General features: G+C 40.4%; 2 protein-coding genes across 8 annotated transcripts in view; one reads left to right on the top strand and one right to left on the bottom strand.

The window, feature by feature from the left end:
* wrap73 (WD repeat containing, antisense to TP73) overlaps window positions 1–22,191 on the bottom strand; it is a 41,454-nt gene extending 19,263 nt beyond the window's left edge. For 2 of the 3 annotated variants that reach the window (XM_055012710.1, XM_035948457.2), the window contains exons 1-5: window positions 22,036–22,191; window positions 21,726–21,844; window positions 9,667–9,754; window positions 9,378–9,530; window positions 8,133–8,249 (exon numbers count right to left, since the gene is read on the bottom strand). In XM_055012710.1, the coding sequence (XP_054868685.1) occupies window positions 8,133–8,249; window positions 9,378–9,530; window positions 9,667–9,754; window positions 21,726–21,844; window positions 22,036–22,038 (480 nt within the window). In that variant the 5' untranslated portion in view covers window positions 22,039–22,191. Of the gene's footprint in view, window positions 1–8,132; window positions 8,250–9,377; window positions 9,531–9,666; window positions 9,755–10,976; window positions 11,135–21,725; window positions 21,845–22,035 lie in introns of those variants that run through there. The other variant, XM_023270885.3, reaches the window with a different exon arrangement.
* Window positions 8,137–24,941, top strand: part of tp73 (tumor protein p73) — a 30,772-nt gene continuing 13,967 nt past the window's right edge. Inside the window, exons 1-4 of one of the 5 annotated variants that reach the window (XM_035948453.2) lie at window positions 8,137–8,417; window positions 14,635–14,730; window positions 15,252–15,402; window positions 20,613–20,861. In XM_035948453.2, coding sequence (XP_035804346.1) covers window positions 8,386–8,417; window positions 14,635–14,730; window positions 15,252–15,402; window positions 20,613–20,861 — 528 coding nt within the window. In that variant the 5' untranslated portion in view covers window positions 8,137–8,385. Of the gene's footprint in view, window positions 8,418–11,686; window positions 11,864–14,634; window positions 14,731–15,251; window positions 15,403–19,125; window positions 19,385–20,612; window positions 20,862–24,941 lie in introns of those variants that run through there. The other 4 variants (XM_023270883.3, XM_035948454.2, XM_035948455.2 and 1 more) reach the window with 4 other exon arrangements.

Below are 24,941 nucleotides of genomic sequence, written 5' to 3' on the forward strand. Positions count from 1 at the left end.
GTTTTGGTATCACATGAGTGAGTCATTTATACAATCCCACTGTTAAGAATAACAGGCCGAGAGTGAATATAGAGAAATACAATACAGTTCTGAGTAGCATAATGAATGTTACTCAGAGGTACTACAGGGAAATCTACAGTATGTGTAGAATCCAGATTCATGTCTGACTATGATATGATATACATACATTATACCATCAGTGTTCATGTTCTAGTGTTTTGTATTGTGACTTAAAGTAGCTCTGCAGTTGAGGACTGCAAGATTTTTCTTGTGTGGTTCACTCATCTCTTTAACACTGTGACTGCAGTAATTAAACAGCTTATATTAGGCTGCAATGTGGGAAATAATATAATATGCATTATGAAAAAGAATGTTAACCTTGTTTGTGTTGTACCAGTACTGGAGGAAGAAAAATATTTTTAAGTCATGTTTTGTCTGAAGTTTTTGCAGAGACAAAAAAAGACTTGTCTATCCACCATATGAATTTATTAAAGTTAATTTATTTAGCTTATGTCACCCAGCTTTACTTGAAGTGTTATAGTCGCCTTAACAGAAATGACAGGTTGAACACAAATTACGAACTGCAATTTTAGCCACTATATTATATTCGAAACCACAGACTTGGCTCACAATGGCACTTTACCATCATCATAACATCATTTCTATTCCAATAACCAACTAACAACGTCACAGTCACATATTCTGGACAGAAGTAATAACAATAATGACTGATTACTTCAAGCGTCTAAGAATGCGCAGAGCTGACACTACTGAAGTGACAAGGCTTTCATCATAGTATCCAGACAGACATTTGACCTGAGCCCAGTCTGTCACCTAAATGGGCTAAAAGTGCCGACCCTCCTACTTGGTCAACACATCCAGCTGTGTAGTCCCTGTAATAACATTTGACCACGCACTTTCTGGACATCCCCTCAAACATGGTGCCATGGCAACTGATACCAACACTGTTCAAACACAAACACACTTTACACTTCTTGGATGCCTTGAACCCACCACATAGGGGATGCAGGGAGATCAAGACCCGAAGGCAGTGTAACTTTAAACTGGCTGGAGGACGTGTAGCATGAAGGAGATAGGTGGGAAATGCTTCACCGTGTGGGGTAGTACGCAAGAAGGTCCTTAGTTGGTAAAGCTACCCTTTAGATGAAGTATGCCCACCAAAGGTGAGCAGCGGCTTGGGGATGGGGGGATTATGACTTTAGGGTGGTGTGAGAAGCCAAATCTCTACTACAACAGCTGCTGTTTATTCATCATAGTTGGGTTTTGGAGTGCTGGGGTTAGCATAACTATAGATGGTAATCAGTACCAGCTGTAATTACAGACAAGTACATCTAATTTGTTTTAGTATTACTCATTAGGAGATGCTTCCTAAGGTTCCTTCACACTTTTGAAGATTTTCTAAATCGTGCTGGGGGTCTACAAATTGAAATAATGTTTCTTAATTTGGTTGAAAGGCCCTTTGGGACTGTAATTAAGAGCACTGCAAATAAACTTCAGTTGGCATGTTATAGCCAGGTAGAACAAAATGGGGCAAATTTCAGTCACTACACCTCTATACATCCATTTAGTATCTATTAGCAAGTATTCAAAACAATAAAACCACAGAATTAGGAAACATTCCCAGCAGGACAGCCTGTGGGCAATATGATAACCACCATCAGTTGGAGACTACACTTACTGACAGCAACCTGGAATAAAACATATCCATCAGCCATTCCTGTTGCGCACCGAGCCGAGTGTGAGAGAATGGGCAAGTGCATTTGATGCCATATAGGCCTATCTGTCAGCAGAGGATTAGCCTGTAGGCATTCCACATATAAAGCCATCTCAAACCAATATAGCCTATTCCTCCTGTTACAGCCTCATGATTCTACCAAGGAACTGGAGCCGCTCGCAGCCTCACATAGGGGACGGACGAGCTATTGTCCCATGCTGCAGTGCATCAGCTGTCTACATTTACAGTTTACAGGCCAGTAGCGTTGATGCCAACAATGCTACACGTTAGCAAGGCTCCAGCTGCACCAGCCAAGAATGCTAGCTAATCCGATCCCAACAATGCAAAAACCATTAGAGAAGTCAAGCTCAGCAATGTCCTTGGCTGGAGTTTTTCCACACTCAGTTCATCACCCCTCAGTTGGTAAAGGAGGATTATCGTAGATGTGTGAGTGGCATTTTGCAAGGTCCTAAGATAAATGATTGGAATTCGAATCGGAGGCAACTTGCGTAAAAGTCTCACAATACATGGGCTTGGTTTCAGCAATGTGACTTTCTGTTAACTCTATGACAGCTGTGCTTTAACTAAAACAAAGCAGCTGAAAACTGACGTATCTCTCATCCTTTCACAGCATTTCTAGCTGGCAGGAAATGGATGCTCCTTTCTAGTCTGTATGGGGCTAAACTTAAAACCTCCATGAGCACCAGAGGCCAATATGCTGTCATTTTCCTACTGCCGTGTCAGTTGTGAGCTCATAAATTGTAATGTGCCTTCATTACAGATGTATCTGAAGAGAATCACGCTGTAGTTAAATAAAACAAAGACAACCACACACACGCACAGCCAACTAAGCAGATTTACTGACACATAGACAGACAAACACATACACAGAGGCATGATCCACACCACAGGCAGCTGTCCCTAAACAAGTTAATATAGCAGGCTGTTTATGAGTGAGGCTGAAATTTAAGCCTGACATGAACACCCGCCTGGCACAGCCTTAATGAAATCTTGGGCTAGGGTGAAGGTAAGTTCACTGGGCTCCTTGGCAATGTCATAACAAGTGACTACTTTTCCTGTTAATTTTGTTTTGCAATCTCAAACCGCAAAAGGATGCTCAGCAAGCTGAATAAAACTTCTCACTTGTATTTAAGAGAAGCGAATAACTGCAGGTTTTTGAATCCACAAAAGCACTGATAAGAGCTGTTGAGATGTGAACCCACATACAAAGCCAAGGCTGGTAAACCATAAAAAAATAGATGTGGCTTTAAAACAATCTGGCCACGACAGTGAAGACATGACACAGTAACCACAGCAGCAGTCAAAGTCTGAACAATAATCATATCCAGCCACAGCTCCACCTGTCAGAGCCGTGCAGAGCAGCAGCAGCTGTGCTCACAGCAGTGGCCGTGTCCTGTCTGAGATCGGCCTTTTAAAATTAGTAATGAGCACTAAACGCATCATGTAAAGTATCACATCATCTCTGCTTTCCACAGTAAGGCTGTGTACTACAACTGGAATGGACCAACACTCCGGTTTATAGGTGACAGAAGAAATGCAAAGCTTAGTGTGAGGGAAAGCAAAAGTTACGCAAAAGATGATCTAAGGGAATGAAAAGGAATTGCAAGATTATGGAAATAGTATTGCAAGGGACTGCAAAAGTACTGAAAGGTAAAACAAAAGTTATCCAGAAAAAATATCCCTACTGTGATATTTCAGAAGTTTAACAAGAAATAATAATTTATATTAATAATATTGAGGTATGGTATCTACTGCCCAAATGCCCCACAGTGTTTTCTCAGAGTTGTTTACTAGAAATATTAATTTGGAGTGGTTAGCCTGAGCAGAATTCAACTATGCATTCATCAATTTATTTACAATTTACCATTACCACTGTAACTTAAAGTTTAGACTTTTGTTAATGAAGTTCTAAGAAACTTTCAATTCTCGGTGAGTTTAAAATATATCCAGAAAGCAATGGCTACCTTAAAAGTGGGTGAAACAAGTCCTACAAAAAGTCTGAAGAGGTGCTTACAGATAACACTGGTATTGGAATGCAACCACCATGTAATTTTATTATAATCCACGTATTAAATTCTAAATTAATACAGGTTAATAAAATGTACACTGTTTCATGCCCAAAGTAATTAAACCACTTGCTTTATTAGATTATCACTCCAAAGCATTAACAAAAAAATATAGTAGTCCACTTTTTAAGATATGCTAAAGAAAAACAAATTGTGTCGACATAAAAACGTTTTGTAAAATAAGTACTTTTAACACTGATTATTTGAAACTGTCTCAAGATGACTAAAAGTTAATTCACACTCTGACTACGACTTCAGCTGTACCGCTCTGTGCAGATGCCATGTCTCCTTAATAAAGAAACTGCATTCTTTTCCATCCTGTTCCTTTTTTTGGTCGATTCAGACAGACACAAAGCAGTCATTCCACAGACATCTTGCACTCCCTGCACCCGTTCTCCAGACCAGACACAGTAGTATGTTAGGCCACAACACCTGTCAAATGATTCCTGGAGTCAGGTTCAGCATGACAGATGTGGCCCACCACGGTGCCTCCGTCATATTCCACATGGCCAGAGGGTAGCTGCCATATCTTTTCACCCCTGACAACATATGCTTAGTATGGGGTGAATTTAAAACAGGAATTGTGAGGCAAAGAAAAGCTCCAAAGACATCTTTATTAGTCTGATTGCAGACTTGCATAAATTACACCGAACATCTCCCAACTATCCTGAGCTGCGTGAACTGCAACTTATACAGTACTTTCAACATCATATTAATCTCAAATATTTAAAGTAATGGAATGAAATCATTCTGGTAGCAGATATGTAGATGAACCCTTGCTATGTCAAAGGAAGTGAGTGTAAAAGAATTTCCAGTAGTCTCACCTACAACAGAGTCATAATTCTATTTCACTGAAATAAACTGGAGGAAAAACTCTAACTAGTACAGCCAGACATGACCTACTCTGACATTTCATGTGACACAAGATTAGAGTCTGGGCTCTTCACTCATCTGTGCACTAAAACAATCTTTTTTATATTTGTATTAATGCCTATTCTAGTGTCTGCAATTATGTGTTTATCATAGACACATGCTATGTCAATATCATAATCACTTATTAACAATGTCTACATTTTATAGTTTGCTAACCATAAAATGTAGCCCTCAGCATATATTATGGTCAGAGATTTCTTTTTTTATACCAATACAAATTATCGGTCTGTGTAACATTTTGAGGCTCCTCCAATTTGTATCTTCATAATGACTCAAAGAAAAAAGTGTCTCAAACTTTTATTATCCATATTTTTTGATTACCTTCCAAATTATCCATTTTTTCTCTATTTATTTTATAATTGTTCACATTTGGGTTGTTGCTTAATAATTATTTTTTCAATTATAATAATCTAAAATTACTCAATATTATCATTTTCCACTTGCTGTTGGAATGTACCATTTGTGTCTAGGTAGCCTCTTACAGCCATCCAAGCCCCTCATTATGTAGCCTACTGTATAGCGCATCTGACCATGCAATACTTTATCTCTCTAAGTGTTAGACATTAATAAAATGCGAGAGACAATATATTGACTATAACATTATACACCCTCTGGGTCGGTTGCAGAAGGGTGGGGAGAAAGGCACACTCAAAAAGGTATTTTAAGGCTGCTTCTATGTTTAATCTGCACAACTATAAGAATACATTAACCTGAAGCTTCGGTCTGTTAGTAATGTTTACATACGTCTTCTAACTGTCCCAAAATAGGCCAGTCAATAAATTATTGCTTGGTCAGATGTACTATATATGTAACGCAACCGCACTGCTTGGCCCGAAATGGTAATGGTGTCATCCAACCAGAAATGCAAAACAAAGAAATGACCAATTTGAATATTGCATATTTTTAAAATTTTTGTCCAAAAATGTAATTCTGAGGCAAGAACCCTAATATTAGCAATGAGACACCATTATCCATTTGTGACGTAATTGTAAAATAATGGATAATGTAAGTTTCAAACCCACTTTTAACTGATTTTGATATTGTGAATTGAACTAAGAATATGAAACGTGTTACATTTACCTTTAAAAAATGGTTTAGGTAAAAATGAGTACTGGCTGATCGATCAATATGAATTTTATTTTTTTTAACTCTCAAATATCTGCATCAGCCTCGAAAATCCAGAGATGGAGTTTAAATATGTAAACTGATTTATGACACACATTGACACGAGGGCCAAAAACAGCACCAGTCGAGTGGCCTCATAACTGTGAGTACGACCCATAACAAAAGTTTATATGCAAGCAAAGGACAGAAATGGTGCGCACCAAAAATAATCTCATTCATAAAACTGTACACACACGCTTCTTCATCCAATTATAAACATAAATCACATCATCAAATTTCAAGTATGCACATGAGAACAAGCCTGATATTCTGGCCACTACACTGCCACAACAAGAGATAATTAGTCAGTGCAAAAGCATGAATGCTGAGCCGCATGTGGAAGACGACAGCTACATGACTGCTGGCTGCACGGCCGATTCAACAAACAATGAAAATCTGACAGTTCCTGAAATTAGACACAGTGGAAGTTGATGCCAAGAAGCACAACGCTGCTAATGGTTGTCTGTTAATACGTACATGTGTGATGAAACCACACTCAGTCAACATCTGGCAACGACTGAACAGTGTATTTAAATCCAAAACTTCACTGCACAAGAGCCTCCCAGATTTTTATAGTCGATATGAGTGCAGATGGAGGAGAGATGTGTGGAGAGGAGTTGAGGTGGATAAGGTGGGTGGAGAAGGTTCAGAATGTTTTGCAGCTAGCATGGTGTATTCATATTATTCACCTTTATCCAAATGCAGTATGAAATTAATGTAAAATTGCCCTTGGTGACAAATGCACAGTAGTATTAAAACTGATACCTTCTACTAATGTTGATGTACTCTGGTTTACATATCTCAAACTTACAAATAAATACGGCTGATGTCAAAGTCAATACAGTAATTCTGGATGAAAATCATGGAAATATGAGCTCGGCTATCAGATGTTGCCACCGAAATTAATGTACCTTGGCATCATCCTTTCTTTTCAGCAGCACTATGATGCATTTGTCAACTGACTGCACAGGAGTGTGGGCTGCTTTGCACTATTTAGGACTGTGAATGTGGTGATAAGGCAGATGGAATCACTGCAGTCAGCTGCAAATGGATTATAAGTAACGGCTCAACAATAAATAACAGATGTAAATGGTTTTGTGATGTTAGTTTGCCTGTCTTATAAAATGGACAGGTGCTTATGGAATAATTGGTGTCTTACTACAAGTACAAACACTATAAACCACAACTGGCATGAATATGTTAATGAAGAGTTGGTTTTATGAAGTAAAATGTAATGTAAATAAGCGTCATTAAGAAAACTTGTGCTTCAGATATCAAAATGTTCAAAATGTCTGTTTCCATTAAGTTTGTCTTATAAAATCCCAACTTTTCCATAGGAAGCTGCCTACACCTGTTTCGGGCCCCACTTTTGGGTACATGACAGTTATAAATGAGGCCCCAACTCAGATCAAGTTAAAGTTCAAATCTCCTATTGCATAACTTTATGGTGGCTATACAGTGAGGAGTGAACTTTTATCAAAATTTCTGTTCAAAATAAGAATATAAGAAGTTATATCATCCATTTTTCTTGTGTGGAAACTACTTTTACTTTTACTACTCTTACTTTTTTTTTCTTACTACTTCAGTGTGATCTAGGGTTTTATATCACATCACAGCAACTACAGCTTTCACAGAATGAAAGACACGTGACCAAATTTGACCATTTTATTTAATAATAGTAGATTTATGGCACAATCTACACTGAGCAGTTCAGTCAGGCTAAATAATTAGTTTTTTCAAAAAATTAAAAACATACTATTTAGACTTTGACAGACTTGTTGACTTGTTGCCTCACTATATCTTTATATCACTGTTTTTATGGTTTGGGTGTTTTTATCGTTTTTCCTTCACTGTTTACAATTGTGATATTTTTATGAGCAGTAAAACATCATTAAAAGGACTCGCTGCCAAAGAAAATACCAGACCTACATCGGAAGGGCAGATATACATTGCACCCATGCTCCAGAGGTACTTGAGACCCATGTATGACAGGACGCTAACAGGAGGGGAGCTATGAAATCAGGCTGAATACATGCCGCAGGTGGGGGTGGGAGGGGGGATGTAGGGGCAGTCAAGAAAGGCTCTGGTGTCTGGCTATTTTCAGGACCCCCTTCCTTACGGGCCAGCAACAGTTGAAACCAGACAAGCATGTATAAACACACTTCCATGTGCATGAATGCACGCACACATGCACAAACCAACTTCACACTTACATGGAACTCAGTGGTGTTGAGAATGTGACGTCCGTCTGGACTCCAGCGTGAGGAGACTAGTCCTATTGAGCCCTCATCAATCTTACAGTGCCAGTCTGGCTGTTCGAGAGACCACACCTGAAGAACAAGACAGAGAAGAGGGAGAGTGACGGAAGGACAGCAATCAGCCAGTATTGATGACATCCTTCATACTCGTCCTGTATCATCCTCAATTTAATTTCAAACAGTAAGAAACACTCAAGAATCAGAAACCATGAAAGACTGGCGCTGGATACCGTTTCAAAGGTAAGCCATTTGCATTATGTTGCACATGAAACTGAAATTACACAAGTATGGGAAACTTGTCAACACTGTAGTAACAATTACTGCAATTTAGCATTCATTTCTTTTTAAAGAGAGATTTAAAATGATTCAAAAGTAGGACATCTTTTAAATAAATAAGAATGAATAGGACTATTTTTATATATTTGAACCTTCTAAAATAAACAGGACCCGTTGATAAAAAAAAAAGACAGGCGAAATACACAGCATGGCTCTAGATTAAATGAAATGACATATGGTGAATGTATTCAGGCAACATAAATTAATGTAAATGAATGATAACTGCTTGTGTTGAAACACTTAATTTCCCCTATATTGCTGCGTTAAATGCTGAATTTCATTTGAATGTCAACTGAAAGGAGTACCCACACTTAAGTACCCTGTGAGATTTATTCATATAGAACAAAGTCTAAAGCTTGAAAAACCTTGAAGACACATTTATGATTTGACATTTTTCTCAATCCAAGTGGCTCTACAGCATAGCAACGTGCTGTTCAAGATGTTGAGAAAGATTTTAATAACTTGACCATTTTTAAAAAAGGAAACAAAATGGAAGTTTTGTGACTCTCGTATCTGAAGTAGCTACACAAAACTTACTCAAACTTACAACACTAATAGTTAAGCTGCAGAACATTTATTATTTTTGTATTTTATTATAGAATTTCTCAATTGGGGGGGATTTTGGTGGATTATTGGCACTGTGAACAATTGTTTTTTAATACTTTAATGCCATAAATTCAGCACAAATAAAATCCAGACAGCACTGCTTCCTTCAGTATCAAATTTAGAATTATACTCTATGAAGACAAGACTTCATAAAATGTTTTTCAAAAGGAGAATCAATTGTACTACCATTAAGTCTTAAATGGGCAGACTGATCACCTGCTTTTACACCACATGCTGAGTCTTCTTTTCATAACCTACCTGCACCAGTCCTCTGTTGTACATAGCACAGAGAATAAACAGAGAGTCAGAAGACCACTCCATGTGAGATACTTGGTCCAGGCATGTGTACAGCTGCAAGATCTGCAAGGTGCTCACATCTCGCACCACCAGCCTGTACTGCACACAGGTAGCCTGAGGAGTGCAACAGAGAAGAAAAGTCAGGCAGAAAAAAAACAACAAAACCGCCTTCATTTTTATTCTTGGGAACAGAGTAATATTTCTGCTGCATTATGTAAATCAAGCATGACATTACAAAGAAAACACTTACCAAATACTTTCCATCTGGGGAAACTTTACAAAGTTGGTTGGTTTGCTTGAAGACTTCAGAGAAATTCATCTTGCAATCACAACTGTTCCTATACGAGAAAAAAAAATGCTGTTCTTATTACAGTTAAAAAAAAAAAGATATACATAATTTCATTTCTTAAAAGACTAAACCCTAAACTGAGTGGTCAGGGGGGAGTCTCTGTCAGGATCACATTAGGACCAATGTGATTGTAAAATGTTATGCACCTTATGTAGTTTTACACAACTGTTCTCTTACTACTTGTCACTTTAAATCAAGGTGTCTCAAAATGTGTAAAAACTGTATATTGACCTTTAATACATTTAATATTTTTATATATTTTAAAATCAGAAGTATTTTTATAGTATTGTGCAGCAAGCATTTCAGAGTATATACTAACCATTTCATCAACCAGTCATTTTTTGTCTTGTTTGTGCATTTCTGTCATTTATTGTTTCATTTCTGTCGTTTTGTGTCTTTTTTTGTCTCGCTTGTTTGGTTTGTCAATTTTTTTGCTGCTTCGCAACTTTTTGTCCAATTTTTTGTCTCTTTTTTTGTTTCAGGTTGACCGTCTAATTTATCCTCACTTTGTTTCTTGCTTTTGTCGTTTAGTGTCTCATTTTTGTAATACTTTGTCTTGCTTTTGTTGTTTGTCTTCTTTTGTCTGATTTTTGTAGTTTTGATCAAAATGTTGTTGAAATTGAACTTATTTTTCTTAAGCTGTTCATAATGTTTTGTGGAAAGATAATTTCTTAAATGTCAGCATTTTCAGAATGTACTTTTTTGCACTAAAACAAAAGAAAAATTCATTTTCTTGCCTATGGCTCTTCCAACCTTATGTAGTTTTCAAATACTAACACTTGATGGGGCCATATGCCCACCAAATAACCACGTTTCACACAGTAGGTATATTGATTAAACTGACACAGAAACAGTTTGTTCTCTCATAACACAAGTTATTATGTATGGAAATTACTTATCTGCATTTAGTCTGACAGCAAAACGTCAACAGAGAAAATTAGCAACAAGTAGCCAACTTAAGTTAGCCTAGCGAGCTGACTCGCAATTTTAATAAGCAACTGGAGCAAAATAAAGCCTCCATTAACAGTTCGTCTCTTAAATTCAATATATTTAACCAGTGGACACGGAAAAGCGAGCACTACATGCTAACGGTAAACTTAGATGCTCGGCTAGCCTTCACTGGGTTCACCGCTAGCATACAAAGCTACCAGCAACTTAGCAGGCGACGTTAGCAACCCGTCAAAAACTCCACTATCAAAGGCAACACTTACTGCTAACGTCAATTGTGCCGTTTGTGTCGATTAAATGAGAAACTCGAAAAGTCCCACAAGCCATTCAGAGGGCGGTTTTTCTCCTCATGACTGTCTTCGGGGTGCAAACACTGTCCTGTATCCAACTGCTGGGACTTTGTTTGTATGGATCATGACGACGCACCGGTGCTGTCCAATCAGCGTCTGTGTGTAGCGCGTTGCATCTCGGGAAACGCAGTTTCTGTGTGTTTTGCGTTCTGCGTGTGTTAGATTGTGCGTGTGTGCACCAAATTCCAACAAACCTGTAGGTGTCAATGTTTTTTTTATTATTACAGGTTATTTAGTTTAGAATTCAGCAGTTTGGTGAATATTTGGAATATTCTGATATATTTTCCATAATCTAAACTCTCTCCCGTTCTTTTCATTTTTAATCACTTTAAGGGTGGTGTAAAGATCCCAGAAACATATCCTGCAGCCTCAAGACTCAACACTTTAATTCGTTCTTGAATCACCCAACATTTTCTCTCTACTGAGGTGAAAAAAGGTTTCCCGCTTGTGTGCGGACAATCCGCGCTTCCGCCTCCCTGCTTCTCAAAGCGCAAAAAAAAAACAAAAAAAAACGCTCCAGCACCTCCTCGGTCTCCTCAGCAAAGCTCACACTTCTCTGAATAGCATGCAAATCAGCTTTCCTCCCTTTTCCTCGTGGTTAATTTTGCTACTTCTCCGAAAAGTCAATCATCTCCTGACACTGTTATCATAACTCAATTAGGTCGATTTTGTTGTTTTTTCTCTCTTTTGCTGCTATTTTTATGGAGGGTCACTCTCTTGGCATGTTCGATAATAAACAGACAGGTGCTCGGTGCAACATAATATCTGGGAGTTTGGATTGGAATAAGAATAACCTTCAGGTACGTCTATTTATGTTTTATATAGCAGCCTAGAAATAGTGTCACTCGTTTGTTTTTTTCCACTCATCAACAGGCCTGGCAGGTTTGTGGCTATTTGTTTAGCAAAATGTGACAAATGAGAAAATGCGTTTTAAAAAGCGGTTGCTGGTCAGAGTGTCTGCGTTACATTTCACATATTTTAAAATGTCCTTATAATAAAATATTTATTGTCGATGAGAGTTTGCAACTGATCCTGGTTTGTTAAGAAACATAAAATATGTAGGATAAAACACAAAATAGGCCTTATAAAAAAACCGAATTCAATTATCCAGGCAAACTAAAAACGCACACCTTATAAATACTCACTATAAATTGAAAATAGTCTCTAGATTATTTTTTTCAAATAATAGTCCCTTATAGAGCTTTTTATAGCTTTAAAATATGCTCTGTTTGTTTTCTTTTTTTTTTTACAAAAGACTGAGCCTTTTAGATTAACTTCTACTATTTTACTGCTCGGTATTTCTATATGTACTGGTAAATTTCAGTTTGGATTTCTAGAAATAGCGAGAGACACCCAAATATTAAGCTGCGTCATGAAGCCTTTGAGTCCTCATATGAAATATTTCTCTCAGGCCTGGGGAGGATCGAATCTAAAACAATTTTTAAAATTAATTTCTCCTCAGTTGGGACTGTGTAGTCTATTTTCTTGCATGAAGTGGCCCTTGGGGAGGTGGTGTGTGCGTGTATGAGTGTTGTCATGGGTGCTGTAACCTGGGAGTGGAGACACAAAAATACAGGTGAATATCACTGCATGTCAGATTTAAAAGGATGGTTTATGAGAAGGACCAGCAGAGGCCGTGATTTATAGGAATAACACAGGCGTGGATCATTAGAGAATATTATAATAAGGAGAATTCCAATGGGGATAAATCTATATATAAATAGAGATAAATGTTTGATTAAATGTTTTACACAATCGGTAACTGTCCCACACGATTTTGGTACAAATATTAATGATCAGTTTTAATCATTTTGAAATGATGTAGAAACATGCTTTGATCTACATATCAATATTTCTGCATTTTCTTTGACAGTGTTTGATTGCGTAAGGCCTATGGCACAATTATATGTGTTGTGTTTTTCCTCAGTGCCTGAAAATGCGAACAATTCTCCACCCTTATAACTAAAATGCAAATTAAAAAATTTGAAGTGTATTATAGATGACACGAGTTAAACAATAAGCTGCTTCCCTGTGGTGCAGCCTAAGTGAAAAAGGTGCTCTGTGTCCAGGTGGAATCCCAATTAAGCAGCTCAAAGTGCGGAGCAGAGCTGCGCGTCCAGCCCGCTGTCTGCTCCTCTGCTCGTCCTGCAGCGACACCTCGTCAGATCCCCTGTGCAAACATGTGAGCTGATCTGGGATCTGACGAGGGACGAGGTGGGAGCTGCTTTCTGCGGCGGCAGACACTTTGGGAACAGCGGGAACCTGCAGCTGCTACGGGGCTCCGCGGTGCCAAATTATGCGTGCGCAACTATGCGTAAAGCAGGACTCTCCGACGTGTATTTAATCAGATTTTTAAGTCACGTCCCTTGAATCATGTGGTATGAAGCAAAAGTTTATTAGGCAAGCACAAGATCAGGAAAAAACAGTCTTTGTTCAGCTGTCATGACATCACGTCAGATGTTTACTGGACTGTGTAACTTCAATCGATTCAGTGCAGACCAAAGTGAAAAGACTCCGGCTACGCACAGATAAGATTACTGTACAGATGGAACTTCAATTGACTTTTTTTTGCAGAATTCTTATTGCACATCTGCAGCCGCATCATCACTAATAAGGGTTATTTATTTGTTGCAGCGCGCACCTTTGCCACAGTTTTTCTTGCGCACAGGGGTTACTAAGGAGATGTGACGCCGCTGTGGTGCGCAACTGTGAATTTAACCAACTAAATGCGACCAAATATGCGCGACGGGATTTTGGGTTGGATGTGATCACCAGCTTATCTAACTGGAAGCCAAGGGGAAACACCAGATATCCACTTTATCTGCTTTTGCGGTAGGCCTGCAGTGCGTTTCAGCTTCTATCTAAAGTTGTTGCAAACACGGATTTGTTTGACAGCTCGGAATATTTTCACTCAACCCCATCTTGACCGTAATGCCCGGATGTAGCTTTTGCAGGTTTCTGCGTTTTCAATACCACACTGTCAAAACACCACACCAGATTTTCTGTCATTAACAAGCAGTAGCAGTTTTGCAAAGTGTGGGAGCTGCCTGGTTTGGATACCCAGATCTTAAATAACCCATGCGTACTCCGTTCCATCAGCAGTACAGACTTGTTATTTGCTTTGGTAGGAGCTTCACAGGGTCTGCACACATTTTGGGGTTGTAGTGCAGGCGTTATTTTGAGACGGAGGCGGAGCATGTGATGTTCAGACTGCGAGGAGGAGAAGCTTCCCTTCGGAGGGAAACGGTGATGAGTCAGGCGGGTCTGGGCACGTCCAGGCCCCCTGATAGCTTGTGCCACCTTGCTGGGACTACATTAGTGTGATCACACCTGGATGAATGTGTGTGTGTGTGTGTGTTTTCAAGTTCTTCCTCTCTTTTTTTTTTTAACATTCATTTTTTTAAAATGATCATGAGATGTGAATTATTAGTGTGTTTGAACTTGTTTGGAGCTTTTAAACAGGTTATAAGACCGTTTATTCTTAAATTATCTTGTTAATTTTCATTTTACTTGCTCATTTTAAATAAGTAAGATTGATAAATAATCTCAGATCTTTGTGTGTGCTCTGCAGAGTGATCTGCCCCTCACCAGACTACCTGTCCTTTAAGATGTCCCAGTCCACTGTAGCCGAAGAAGGAGGCACCTTCGAGCACCTGTGGAGCTCCCTGTGAGTGTCAACAACACCTGCTCATACTTTCCATCGTGTTTTTCGAACTACGCAATGGTTTCATGAAAAAAAGCAAGAAATGTATTAGCAAGCAATTCCTTGATGTATATTTTGCACATTGCATCTTTAGTTCTTCTGTGAAATGTTCAATGCCCAGAGCCAGATGTGGGTTCTTGACTACAAAGCTTCAATAAAGTATCTCTCTATTTAAAACCCATAATCTGTCATCACCTAGCAGACTATTTTAGGAACAAAATAATGTAGGAATGTTTCTAATTTAAACACCAACAGTCTGTGTTGCATGTATGGGAAAGCCATGTTTTTTGAATACTGACCAGATGAACACACAAAATCAAAAACCCAGAGTCAAACATGAATAATTTTGTGCCACTAAAACCTGCTAAATCTAACAAAAGACTTTCTTTGCACCAGTTGCTCCATTATGTGACACAAAGACACACTTAAGCTAGGATTATTTTTGAAAACTCATCCATTGCGCCCGTACTGTTGTGTCCTCACAGGGAGCCAGACAGCACCTACTTCGAGCTCCCCCCGAACACCCAGCCCGGTGAGCACCCAGTGCCTTCTACCAGCACCCCGGGGAACCGCTGCAACACTTCAGAGGTGTCCATGGACGTCTACCACATGAGAGATATGAACGACAACGTGATGGTAAGAAAATGAGCTCGTGCTGCACGTTGCGATCGATTTTTTGGCTTTTCTTTTGAGAAGCTGGAGTGTTTTTCTACTCAGTATCAGATTGGTTTGTTTATCTGTGAGCACACACACACACACACACACACACACACACACACACACACACACACACACACACACACACACACACACACACACACACACACACACGCATGAGTTTCCACTTTTTCCCTCCAGTGCTGAGGAGATTCCCTCCTATGTGGCTTCCCTCTCCTCTGCAGCTCTTTCCCTCTCTCTGTCTCCCTGCTGAACAGCCTGTAGGGACTGCTGGATGGGTGTGTGTGTGTGTGTGTGTGTGTGTGTGTGTGTGTGTGTGTGTGTGTGTGTGTGTGTGTGTGTGTGTGTGTGTGTTGGGGGAGGGCTCGTTAAATCCAGGGCTTGGACCCCTTGCAGCTCAGTGAAGAGCCATCTGTAGGTCGGTGTGTTTGTGTGTGTGCATTAACAAGCATGGAGGTGTATGCACCCACTGAACTTCACAATCTACAGAAAGAATGTGAAGTTGTTGTTTTTTTTTTATCAATGAAGCACTCATCTGACACAGGATTGACAGCTTTTGCACAATCCCACTGATGCATACGGTTCATCTCACACTTCCTCACCTCGTCCATCGCCGTCTTTCAAATCTGAAATTAGAAATCAGCCACAACCACACCTATGTTTCCTTTTCCTCCCAATCTGGAATATTGGTCAGATCTAATCTTTAAGTGGGCAAGCCTGAGCCTGCCCGACTGATTAATGAATAGCCATGACAGAAAAAAAAAAAAGAAAAGGAGGCGGAGCGAGGATTTGTTGTTGGATGCAAGTAGAGAAGGCCCAGTCAGAGCAAAGAGGAACAGGTGGAGGAGAATAGAGGCAGGACGTCTCTTCTGTCCTCCATCATGTCCTGCTGCACTGTGGGGTCACCTGGACATGGAGAGCTCAGCTGGTACTGAGAGCCCAGTCAGAGACACATCATAGAAACGCATCTAATATTTCCAATACCTTAAGATGCTATGTGATGTGGTAAGTGGATATAAGGACATTGTTTATAATCTGGCTTATTCTGCACTTGTCTATGTTGGAAATTTGGATTTTACTGCTTTACTCTGGTGGTGGGTGAGTCATTGTATTACTTGGATTTAAGATCGACACTGAGTCACTTTGTTTTTCCAAGTTAGTGGGAATTAAACAGGTGAAACAGTGAATCTGCAGTTTGAGAGTCGTGCATTCATACGTGGCCATAGATGCATTTGTGTATTCCTGACTCAGAACTGTTTGATATGCATATCCTGGTAATGTGAGGCAGATTTTAACAGCCCCGTTATAGCAAGATATGCAAATCAAATATGTTTTATCACTGTTCATTTAACAGGGAGGATCATATTGAGAAGTATGAAGCAGAGGCTTGCTCTTTAAATTCTAATATATTGACAATTGAATTTATTAAGTATTTAAGACTTCTTTATGACGATGTTATCACTTTCTGCTGAAAATTCATTAAAAATACATGTTCTACTAGTTGATATAAAAATGAATGGCATATCCCACTCTTGCTTCTGCACTTTGCCAAATTTTCCCAGCAGGGGGCAACCTTCTTACACATCAGTGCACATTTTAATCTCCCCTAGTCCTCACCTCCATTTAACATAGCTGGCGTCGTTTAGACATGCTTGTCTTCTCATACAATGCCACGCCGGTCACTTACGGAGCTCAGCTTTAACATTTAGGTCATGCTGTTTACCCATTTCAACAGGGCCATGTGACAAAATGAGATTTTAACTGAGATAAAAGTGGCCATGCTGGTTAACAGAACTACAGAGTTCATTGTAATAAGTGGCTGTGAAAACAGGTCATTAGGAGGATGATACTCTCCTCATCCTCAGCCTATTATGTTTCACTCATCTGGGTAAGTGAATGTGGCTGCAGCTGGCTTATCTGCATTTCTGGATGTTTTTTAGCCTTTAGAGCTTGACTTTGAGTGGCAGCTACCAGGATAACTGCCCACAGGGGACATCAGATGCTGTGCTGAGATGGGAAGCGTAAACAGTTACACACACCACACACGCACGCACGCACGCACGCACGCACGCACGCACGCACGCACGCACGCACACACACACACACACACACACACACAGTGGCAGTGGAGGTTTCGGCTCTGTTTCAACTTGTTGCAGTTTGAGTTCAGGTATTAAGACCAAGCACACCTGTGATGTGTATGCATACGTCTGTGGGACTCTGTGTGTGTGAGAGAGAGTGTGTGACTGTGTGTGTGTGTGTGTGTGTGTGTGTTTTAAGTGTTTTCTGTTGTTGACACATACACCTGGGCTCCTCTTGTGCCCGTAAAGCCCCTTTGATAATAAGAGTTAGAGGAACATTTCAAAGGTAACAAAAAGTGAGAAATCAGAGGGAAGCGTTCATTAAAAAACGAACAACAGACCTCATCAGCTTTGATGCTAACAAAGGCGTCTTTATCTGAGCAAATGCTATAGATGTGCTAATTTCTATACATTTAAGACACTTGATATTCATGTCTAGAAAGTACGTAGCGTAATTTGTTCTGGACCCTGCTCTATCTGGTATGATATGCCGTACTGCATATGCATGAATTAGATTAGAACATATGGATCCACAGAACTGTGCATGTGTGGATCCTCATTTAACCTACACGGTTTGCATTAAGTCCTGGACATTGACCTGTGCCTTCTGCTTTCATCTGTTTAACCATGTCACAAAAACACATGAGGTTTACATACCCTTGTGCAACATTTCTGTGTCTGTGTTCATCGTGAGCATCTGAGGTCAAACACACAGAGTAGGTAATGCCGTGCTCTGCTTTAGGGTTTTACTAGACAGAGTTGTATCGATGAATACTGCAAGAAAAAACAAAAAGGACAAGAGAAATTCCAGCACCTCCTGTCTAACTGAACATGAGGTGTGATCATACAAATTTCCCACTTAAAATTGGTTTCTCCATCATTCACAGTTACAAAGAGAATGAAAAGCACGTGTTTCTAGGGATGTGATTTATGTGTTTTCCTTAATCATATTTAATTTGTTACCAATGGAGTCACTGAACATTATCAAAGTGATCTTTTTTAAGGAGGATATTGAGGTAAATTTTGCTTTTAGTCACATTTGAAAATATCTTTTCAAACCAATATTATTGCTCTTCCAACAAACTGTGAGCAAATCTGATTAATAAAACTTGGAGTTGACGTTTTGTGTGCACAAATTTAATATTTCTATCTTCAGTTCTTTTGGTTCTGATGATGATCATAAGCAAACGAAACTCCTTAGTTTGGGTTCAAAAGATCCATAAAATCTCCAGTTTAAATAAACCAGTTTTTCGGAATATTGATGTGAATATTTGAATTATTTATTTCAAGGCTTCCAAACTTTTGAAGAGTCTGTTTTTAAGGATGTCCAGCCCCAACTGCTGATTTAATGTATAGATGAACAATACCGAGTGGTGGGACGATCTGACCCTTGAACTCTTGTTCTTTCATCTGTTTTCCTTCTTGCCTTTCTCTCTCTCTATCTCGCTGCCTGTGTCAAACCAGACAGTGTTTACTTAGTGCAGGCCTTCACAAGGTGTTTCGGAGCGTGTGTGTACATGCGCCCCAGCATTGCCGCCTATGTCTGGGCATGCCATAATTAGAATGTCGTACCATTTTTTGGGTTCCCATCCCTCCTTTCCGTCTGTGCTCCTCTCCCCTCGTCTCAGTCTGTCGTTTCTCTGTCTCCACACCAGTCCCTCACCTTTCTGTCCGGGCAGCGCTGGGGTCTGCATGTGAGAGTGTGTGGCGTGTCCACTGATGAACACCTTGTTTGAACTCTGCGGTTAGGCAATGGTCCTGCACTCTCTTTGCTTTGCTGCTGCGTTTGGATGTTTGACTGAATGAAGATTTGACAAATGAGACCTAAGCACTAGAGGATGTACTACGTGAAGAAGAAGGTAAAGACTTTGTTTATTGTCTGCTCTTTGGGTTGCTGAATGTGTGCGTGCGTTACAGCGGCTATGTCAGTGTGTCATCAGTGGTAGTTATTTGAAACAGATGGCAGTTATTCAGGGATAAATTTGGAAATACATGTTTTTACATGGGTGGTTAGCACTTTCACCTTGCAGCTAGAAGATCTCCGGTTCGTGTCCCGGCCTTCCCAGGATCTTTCATGAGAGTTTGCATGTTCTCCATGTGCATGTGTGGGTTTTCACTGAGTACTCCGGCTTCCTCCCACAGTCCAAAAATATGTTGAGGTTAATTGGTAACTCTAAATTGTCTGTAGGTGTGAATGCGAGTGGGATTGTTTGTCTCTATATGTAGCCCTGTGATAGACTAGTGACCTGTCCAGGGTGTCCCCTAAGTCACATGGGATAGGCTCCAACCCCCCGTGACCCTAATAAGCGGTATAGAAAATGGATGGATAGAAGGATGGATGTTGTTACATTAGAGATTATTCGAGCTTGTCTCATTCAGTCTGAATGAACTGGTGTCATCTCAGCGTTGTTCAGAGAAAATAACTGTTGGTGTTGATGGGCAGAATGTAGACAGGTGGACTTGGTTGGCTGTGTGTGTGTGTGTGTGTGTTTTTGATTTTTCTGTGTTAAAAGTCACACAGTGTAGCAGACAATCATAAAATAAATTTTCTTTCTAGTGTAGCTTTTACGTTTGTGTGCAACTGCCAGGCCTCGCAGAAAATCCTAACTTTGACAAGTGTGTCACGGCATCAAATTGTCCCTCTTCTCAAACACTCCAGAGAAGAAGGGGGAAAAAAACGGAATGGCAGGCAATTAGGCAGAGCACAGATTACGCTTGTGTTTTACAACCTGCCTCACGTAGCCCCAAGGAAGCTACTGTGGGACCTCACTGCAACTGCCACTCACTTACCCTCATTCACTCACACAAACACGCACAAGTCTGTGTCCCTGCACTTGTTGATTGTCGCTTTTCATGTATAAATCATAAAAAATGTGTCCAGCATCGATCATGGACTCCTACATTAGACAGGTACACATGCACGCAGCATGTGCAGCATCACACACACTCTTCCCGGTGTAATCCGACCTCCCTTTAAGCCTCCTAGCCCCTGTCTCTCTCTGGCACCTCTACCTGTGTCCTCCCTCCGTCTCTCTCCTCCCTCCCTCTTCGCCTCCTTCACTCTCTTCCCTCTTCGTTTCTCCCCAGTCCCAGTACAACTTGCTGAGCAGCAGCATGGAGAGCCTGGGGAGCCGAGCGACGTCCGCCAGCCCCTACAGCTCTGAAAACGCCTCTTCATCGGCCGTGCCCACCCCCTCGCCCTACTCCCAGCCCAACTCCACCTTTGAGGGCCTGTCGCCTGCCCCGGCCATCCCTTCCAACACCGACTACCCCGGGCCGCACGCCTTCCAGGTGTCCTTCCAGCAGTCCAGCACCGCCAAGTCTGCCACATGGACCGTGAGTACACACACTTTTGTGGCTTTGACGTGCAATGTGTGTCTGCGCTTCAGTGCATCTTTTTTCTTTCTCTCTTTCCGGCTCTCTTTTTCTTTCTAAGTAACTCCCTTGCACACACACACACACACACACACACACACACACACACACACACACACACACACACACACACACACACACATAAACATGCGCACAAAGACACTTTATCTCATGCAAGTCAGCACATGTGCAGGCGTGCAGTGTGCAGGCGAAAGCGATGCATGAATCAGTGATTCACACTGTCCACTACTCAATGCTTTTAGTCATATCTGTGTGATGTGTGTGTCGGGGAGGCAGCGCAGGAAGCTTGTCTGTCTTTGGCAACTTTTTGAAAACATTTTGACCTGTGTGTGTTTATCGTTATCTATCAAAAAATGAATTATTTTGAGTTTTAAAGGACATGGTTTAACAGTTATCAGTTTGAGAAGTAATGTTTTCAGGTTATCCAGGTTTATGCAATTTTTGTGTAATGTAATCTAGGAAGTTTTGAATCATATATTGATTGATAACACAAATCTTTAGAACAGGCAGTGGTTAATTTCTTGTCAGTGTTAATTTCTGTGTGATACTTTATTTGTGCCCGTTATTTTTATAGCAGCAACTACTTGATCACTGGTAGGTGTTTTTAACTTTCATATGCTTAAATCCCATACACATGGTAAAAAATAAGCTTAAAACAGAAACAACATTGCGCATATATGTGTACTGAAAATATGATACACACAATGGTTCACAAAATCTCAGCAGTAGTAGTCATAGGAAACTTAACGCAGGGAATTTACATATGAATTTCCCAAAGCTAATGAACAGAAAACATGCAGCTACCTTGTGATGTGACGGTGGTGAGAGACAGGTGAAACGGGAGCTGTGTGATTTGTCATGACCCGATGAGAAGTCTGCTGCCTAAAAAGGTGCCACCCCCGACTGTCACACAGTTGACCTCCCTGAAACAAGAGAAACAAGAGACAAACTGCGCTTCCTTCACTGTGTGTGTGTGTGTGTGTGTGTGTGTGTGTGTGTGTGTGTGTGTGTGTGTGTGTGTGTGTGTGTGTGTGTGTGTGGTGCGCGATCAGGCCTGTGAGGGTCTCTGTGTGATAAAGTGCGGTCCTCGGCGGCTGTGTTTGCTAGGACTAACCATGCATGGTGGGCTCCTTTACTCAGCCCTCAGTGATGTAAGAAGATCCCCCTCTGGACATTAGAGCGGTGGTCTTTGACCCGCTGCTTTTCTTCCTCTGTCTCTTTCTTCCTGTGGTCTTAGCAACACACTCATGGCTGTCACCTCTGGCACCTAAAGTCTCTCCCTGTCCTCTCCTAAAATATGTCCATCATCCCCTTTGTCTTCCTCCCATTCTCCGGCTTTCTCAGACAAACTGCGACACAGAGGAAAACAGGGACAAAAAATATTAGTTTGGTTGACCTGAAAAGTTCTGCAGTGAAATGAAATATGACAGAAACCTGTTTCAACCTGTTTGGTTTAATGTGAAACTCCACAGCCATTCACACTAACCTGCCTTATTCTCCCTGATGTCCCAATAGTTTACAGTTTGGAATGTTTCTCATAACTTCACTAAGAATATATTTAAAATCAAAGCAGGCTGATCATCCCTAAATACTGTTACTTCAAATTTGAGAGAATCTACAAACAGATCTGTCTTTACATAAAATTACTCAGGTAATATTTTGAAAACCATCCAAATTTTATACACAGAAAGGAAAGTTTTAATATTATCTGCCTGAACAATTCACACCATAGTAGTTATTCTGTGTGTAGAAGAAACAAAGGAGTGTTTGACTGGCACACGACATAAGGTACAGATGATGAGCCAGCAGAAAAGGGATTGTGAGGAAACCTGTGATTATTCGGATGCCTCTGCTGCCATTAAACAGGAGGGATTAGAATGAGAGCGAGACCTGGTTATTGCTCATTGCTTTTATGGGGTTTACTGTAATGCTTTGTTTTATCTCACATGCCTGATTATAAGATTGGCAAAGTATAGGAACGTGTATTTAAGTGTTATTATATAGTAGCTATGGAAAAACAAAGATTTCATTAGTGAAATGATGCAGTATAACGTATGATCCTGTGCTATATAAGACTACTGATGGCTTTACAGTACAGCACGCATTTCTGCAGTACAGAATATGTCATTGTTTCCATAAGACATTATCCTAAAATACAGGCATAATAAAATGGTTTATTCCAGCTTAAAGTGACAATATGCAGCTGTTTATTCAAGTTTTACAAAAAAAAAAGTGTACATAAATGTTTTCCAGGTCAGTGGCAAAATGTTTCTCGAGGGTTCAGATCATGTTGATTTATAAGTGCTAGATTTGAAAAGGAAAGAGATTATGGTCAAGCCTCTCGGAATGAATACGTTTCAGCTAATGGCAGGGGATTGCCCAAAAATAACACCAGGGCTGCACGAGGATTTGTGTGCGTCTAATGTGCATACACTCATGGGTGTGTGTATTTATGCCAAATTCAGTAAAATGTGCAGGTTTGAACACGTTTGGGAAAAAGCTGCGACTATGTGGTCCAGACTGAGTCACCTAGTTTGAATGTAGTTAACAGTCTCTGGGTTTCAGGCTAAATCCTTGTAGCTTCAAGCAATGGGGAATGCCAAATGCAATAGGGGCACATTGACTATAATCAGTTGCCTGGCCGACCCTCTTCCCTCCCTTCTGCCTCCCACTGAGAGCGGGTGGCATGCATTGCTCGGAGATTACGAGAAAGGTAGCTGCATGTTGCATCAAGCAATTCTCACTAAATCCCAACTTCTCAAGTTGTCAGCTGACAAAAGGTGAGGTTTGTGGCTGCATAGAGCTGTCCATTAGAGAAGAGAAGAGAAGAGAAGAGAAGAGAAGAGAAGAGAAGAGAAGAGAAGAGAAGAGAAGAGAAGAGAAGAGAAGAGAAGAGAAGAGAAGAGAAGAGAAGAGAAGAGAAGAGAAGAGAAGAGAAGCAATCCTTTTTTCGCATCTATCATAGTATTTCAACATAGAATAAGTCCACGTTAAGCTACTCTGGTAATCCGCCTTTGTCTACTCCAGACTCTGTGCATTAGTTTTAATAGCTCTGAAACTCTGCTGCTCTCTGGCCCCTTGAAGATCATTCCTTGGCTTGAATGCAGGCAAGCGTCACCATGGCTGGAAATGAGATCTAACACCTCAGCATTGTCAAATAATAAGACCTCTTCCACACACTCAGACTTCAGTTTCAGTGTGTGTGTGTGTGTGTGTGTGTGTGTGTGTGTGTGTGTACAGTATGTGTCAGGACTGGGAGGGGGTGTGATGCGCTGGGGATGCAGGCTTGAGCATGCACTGCAGAGCGGCTTGTCAGAAGCTGCTCTTCCCAGCTATTAGCCCGACTCCGTTAGGACGCAGGTCCCAACACGTCCTGCACAATGCATCCTTCCCTTCCTTTCCCCATGCATCATCCACGGCCACATCACCGCCGAGCTTCCTGCCAAGCATCGAATCTGGGAAAAACGCGCTAGATGAGGAAGATTTCTCACTCACATTTGGCTTTTGAGGTGTGTTTTGTAAATGACAACACGCAAAAGAAATTCATTCTTTCCCAACTGCATGACTTTATGTGATTCTGATTAATTGAAAATGATAAAGCACCTATGTTGACTAGTTTCATCCCTATGCAATACTGTAAAGTGTTCTTTATCAACAATGTTCCGCAAATGCTCTGGATTGGGAAGCTAGCTGTCTAGGACATCTGTATGCTAAACATTTGCTCTAGTCTACTAAGTGGCTCAGATGGTTCCATCAACCCCTGGAACTTTTGTGTGAAGAAAAAAAAAGTGTTTAGTGATTTTGTCCTTAAAGGTCGATTATATATTTTGTTATTTCTCACAGAAACAGCAACAAAAAGAAATGGATGACTCAAATCTACTCTGATATAAATCTGTACTGATTTAAATCCAGTGTAATTAAAGACTGTAGAAATAGCAGATCCTCAGTGTGTGTGTGTGTGTGTGTGTGTGTGTGTGTGTGTGTGTCTGTGAATGTGCATAAAACATATCTGAGATTTGT

Source organism: Amphiprion ocellaris, chromosome 8, assembly GCF_022539595.1.
Source record: "Amphiprion ocellaris isolate individual 3 ecotype Okinawa chromosome 8, ASM2253959v1, whole genome shotgun sequence".
Classification (NCBI taxonomy): domain Eukaryota; kingdom Metazoa; phylum Chordata; class Actinopteri; family Pomacentridae; genus Amphiprion; species Amphiprion ocellaris.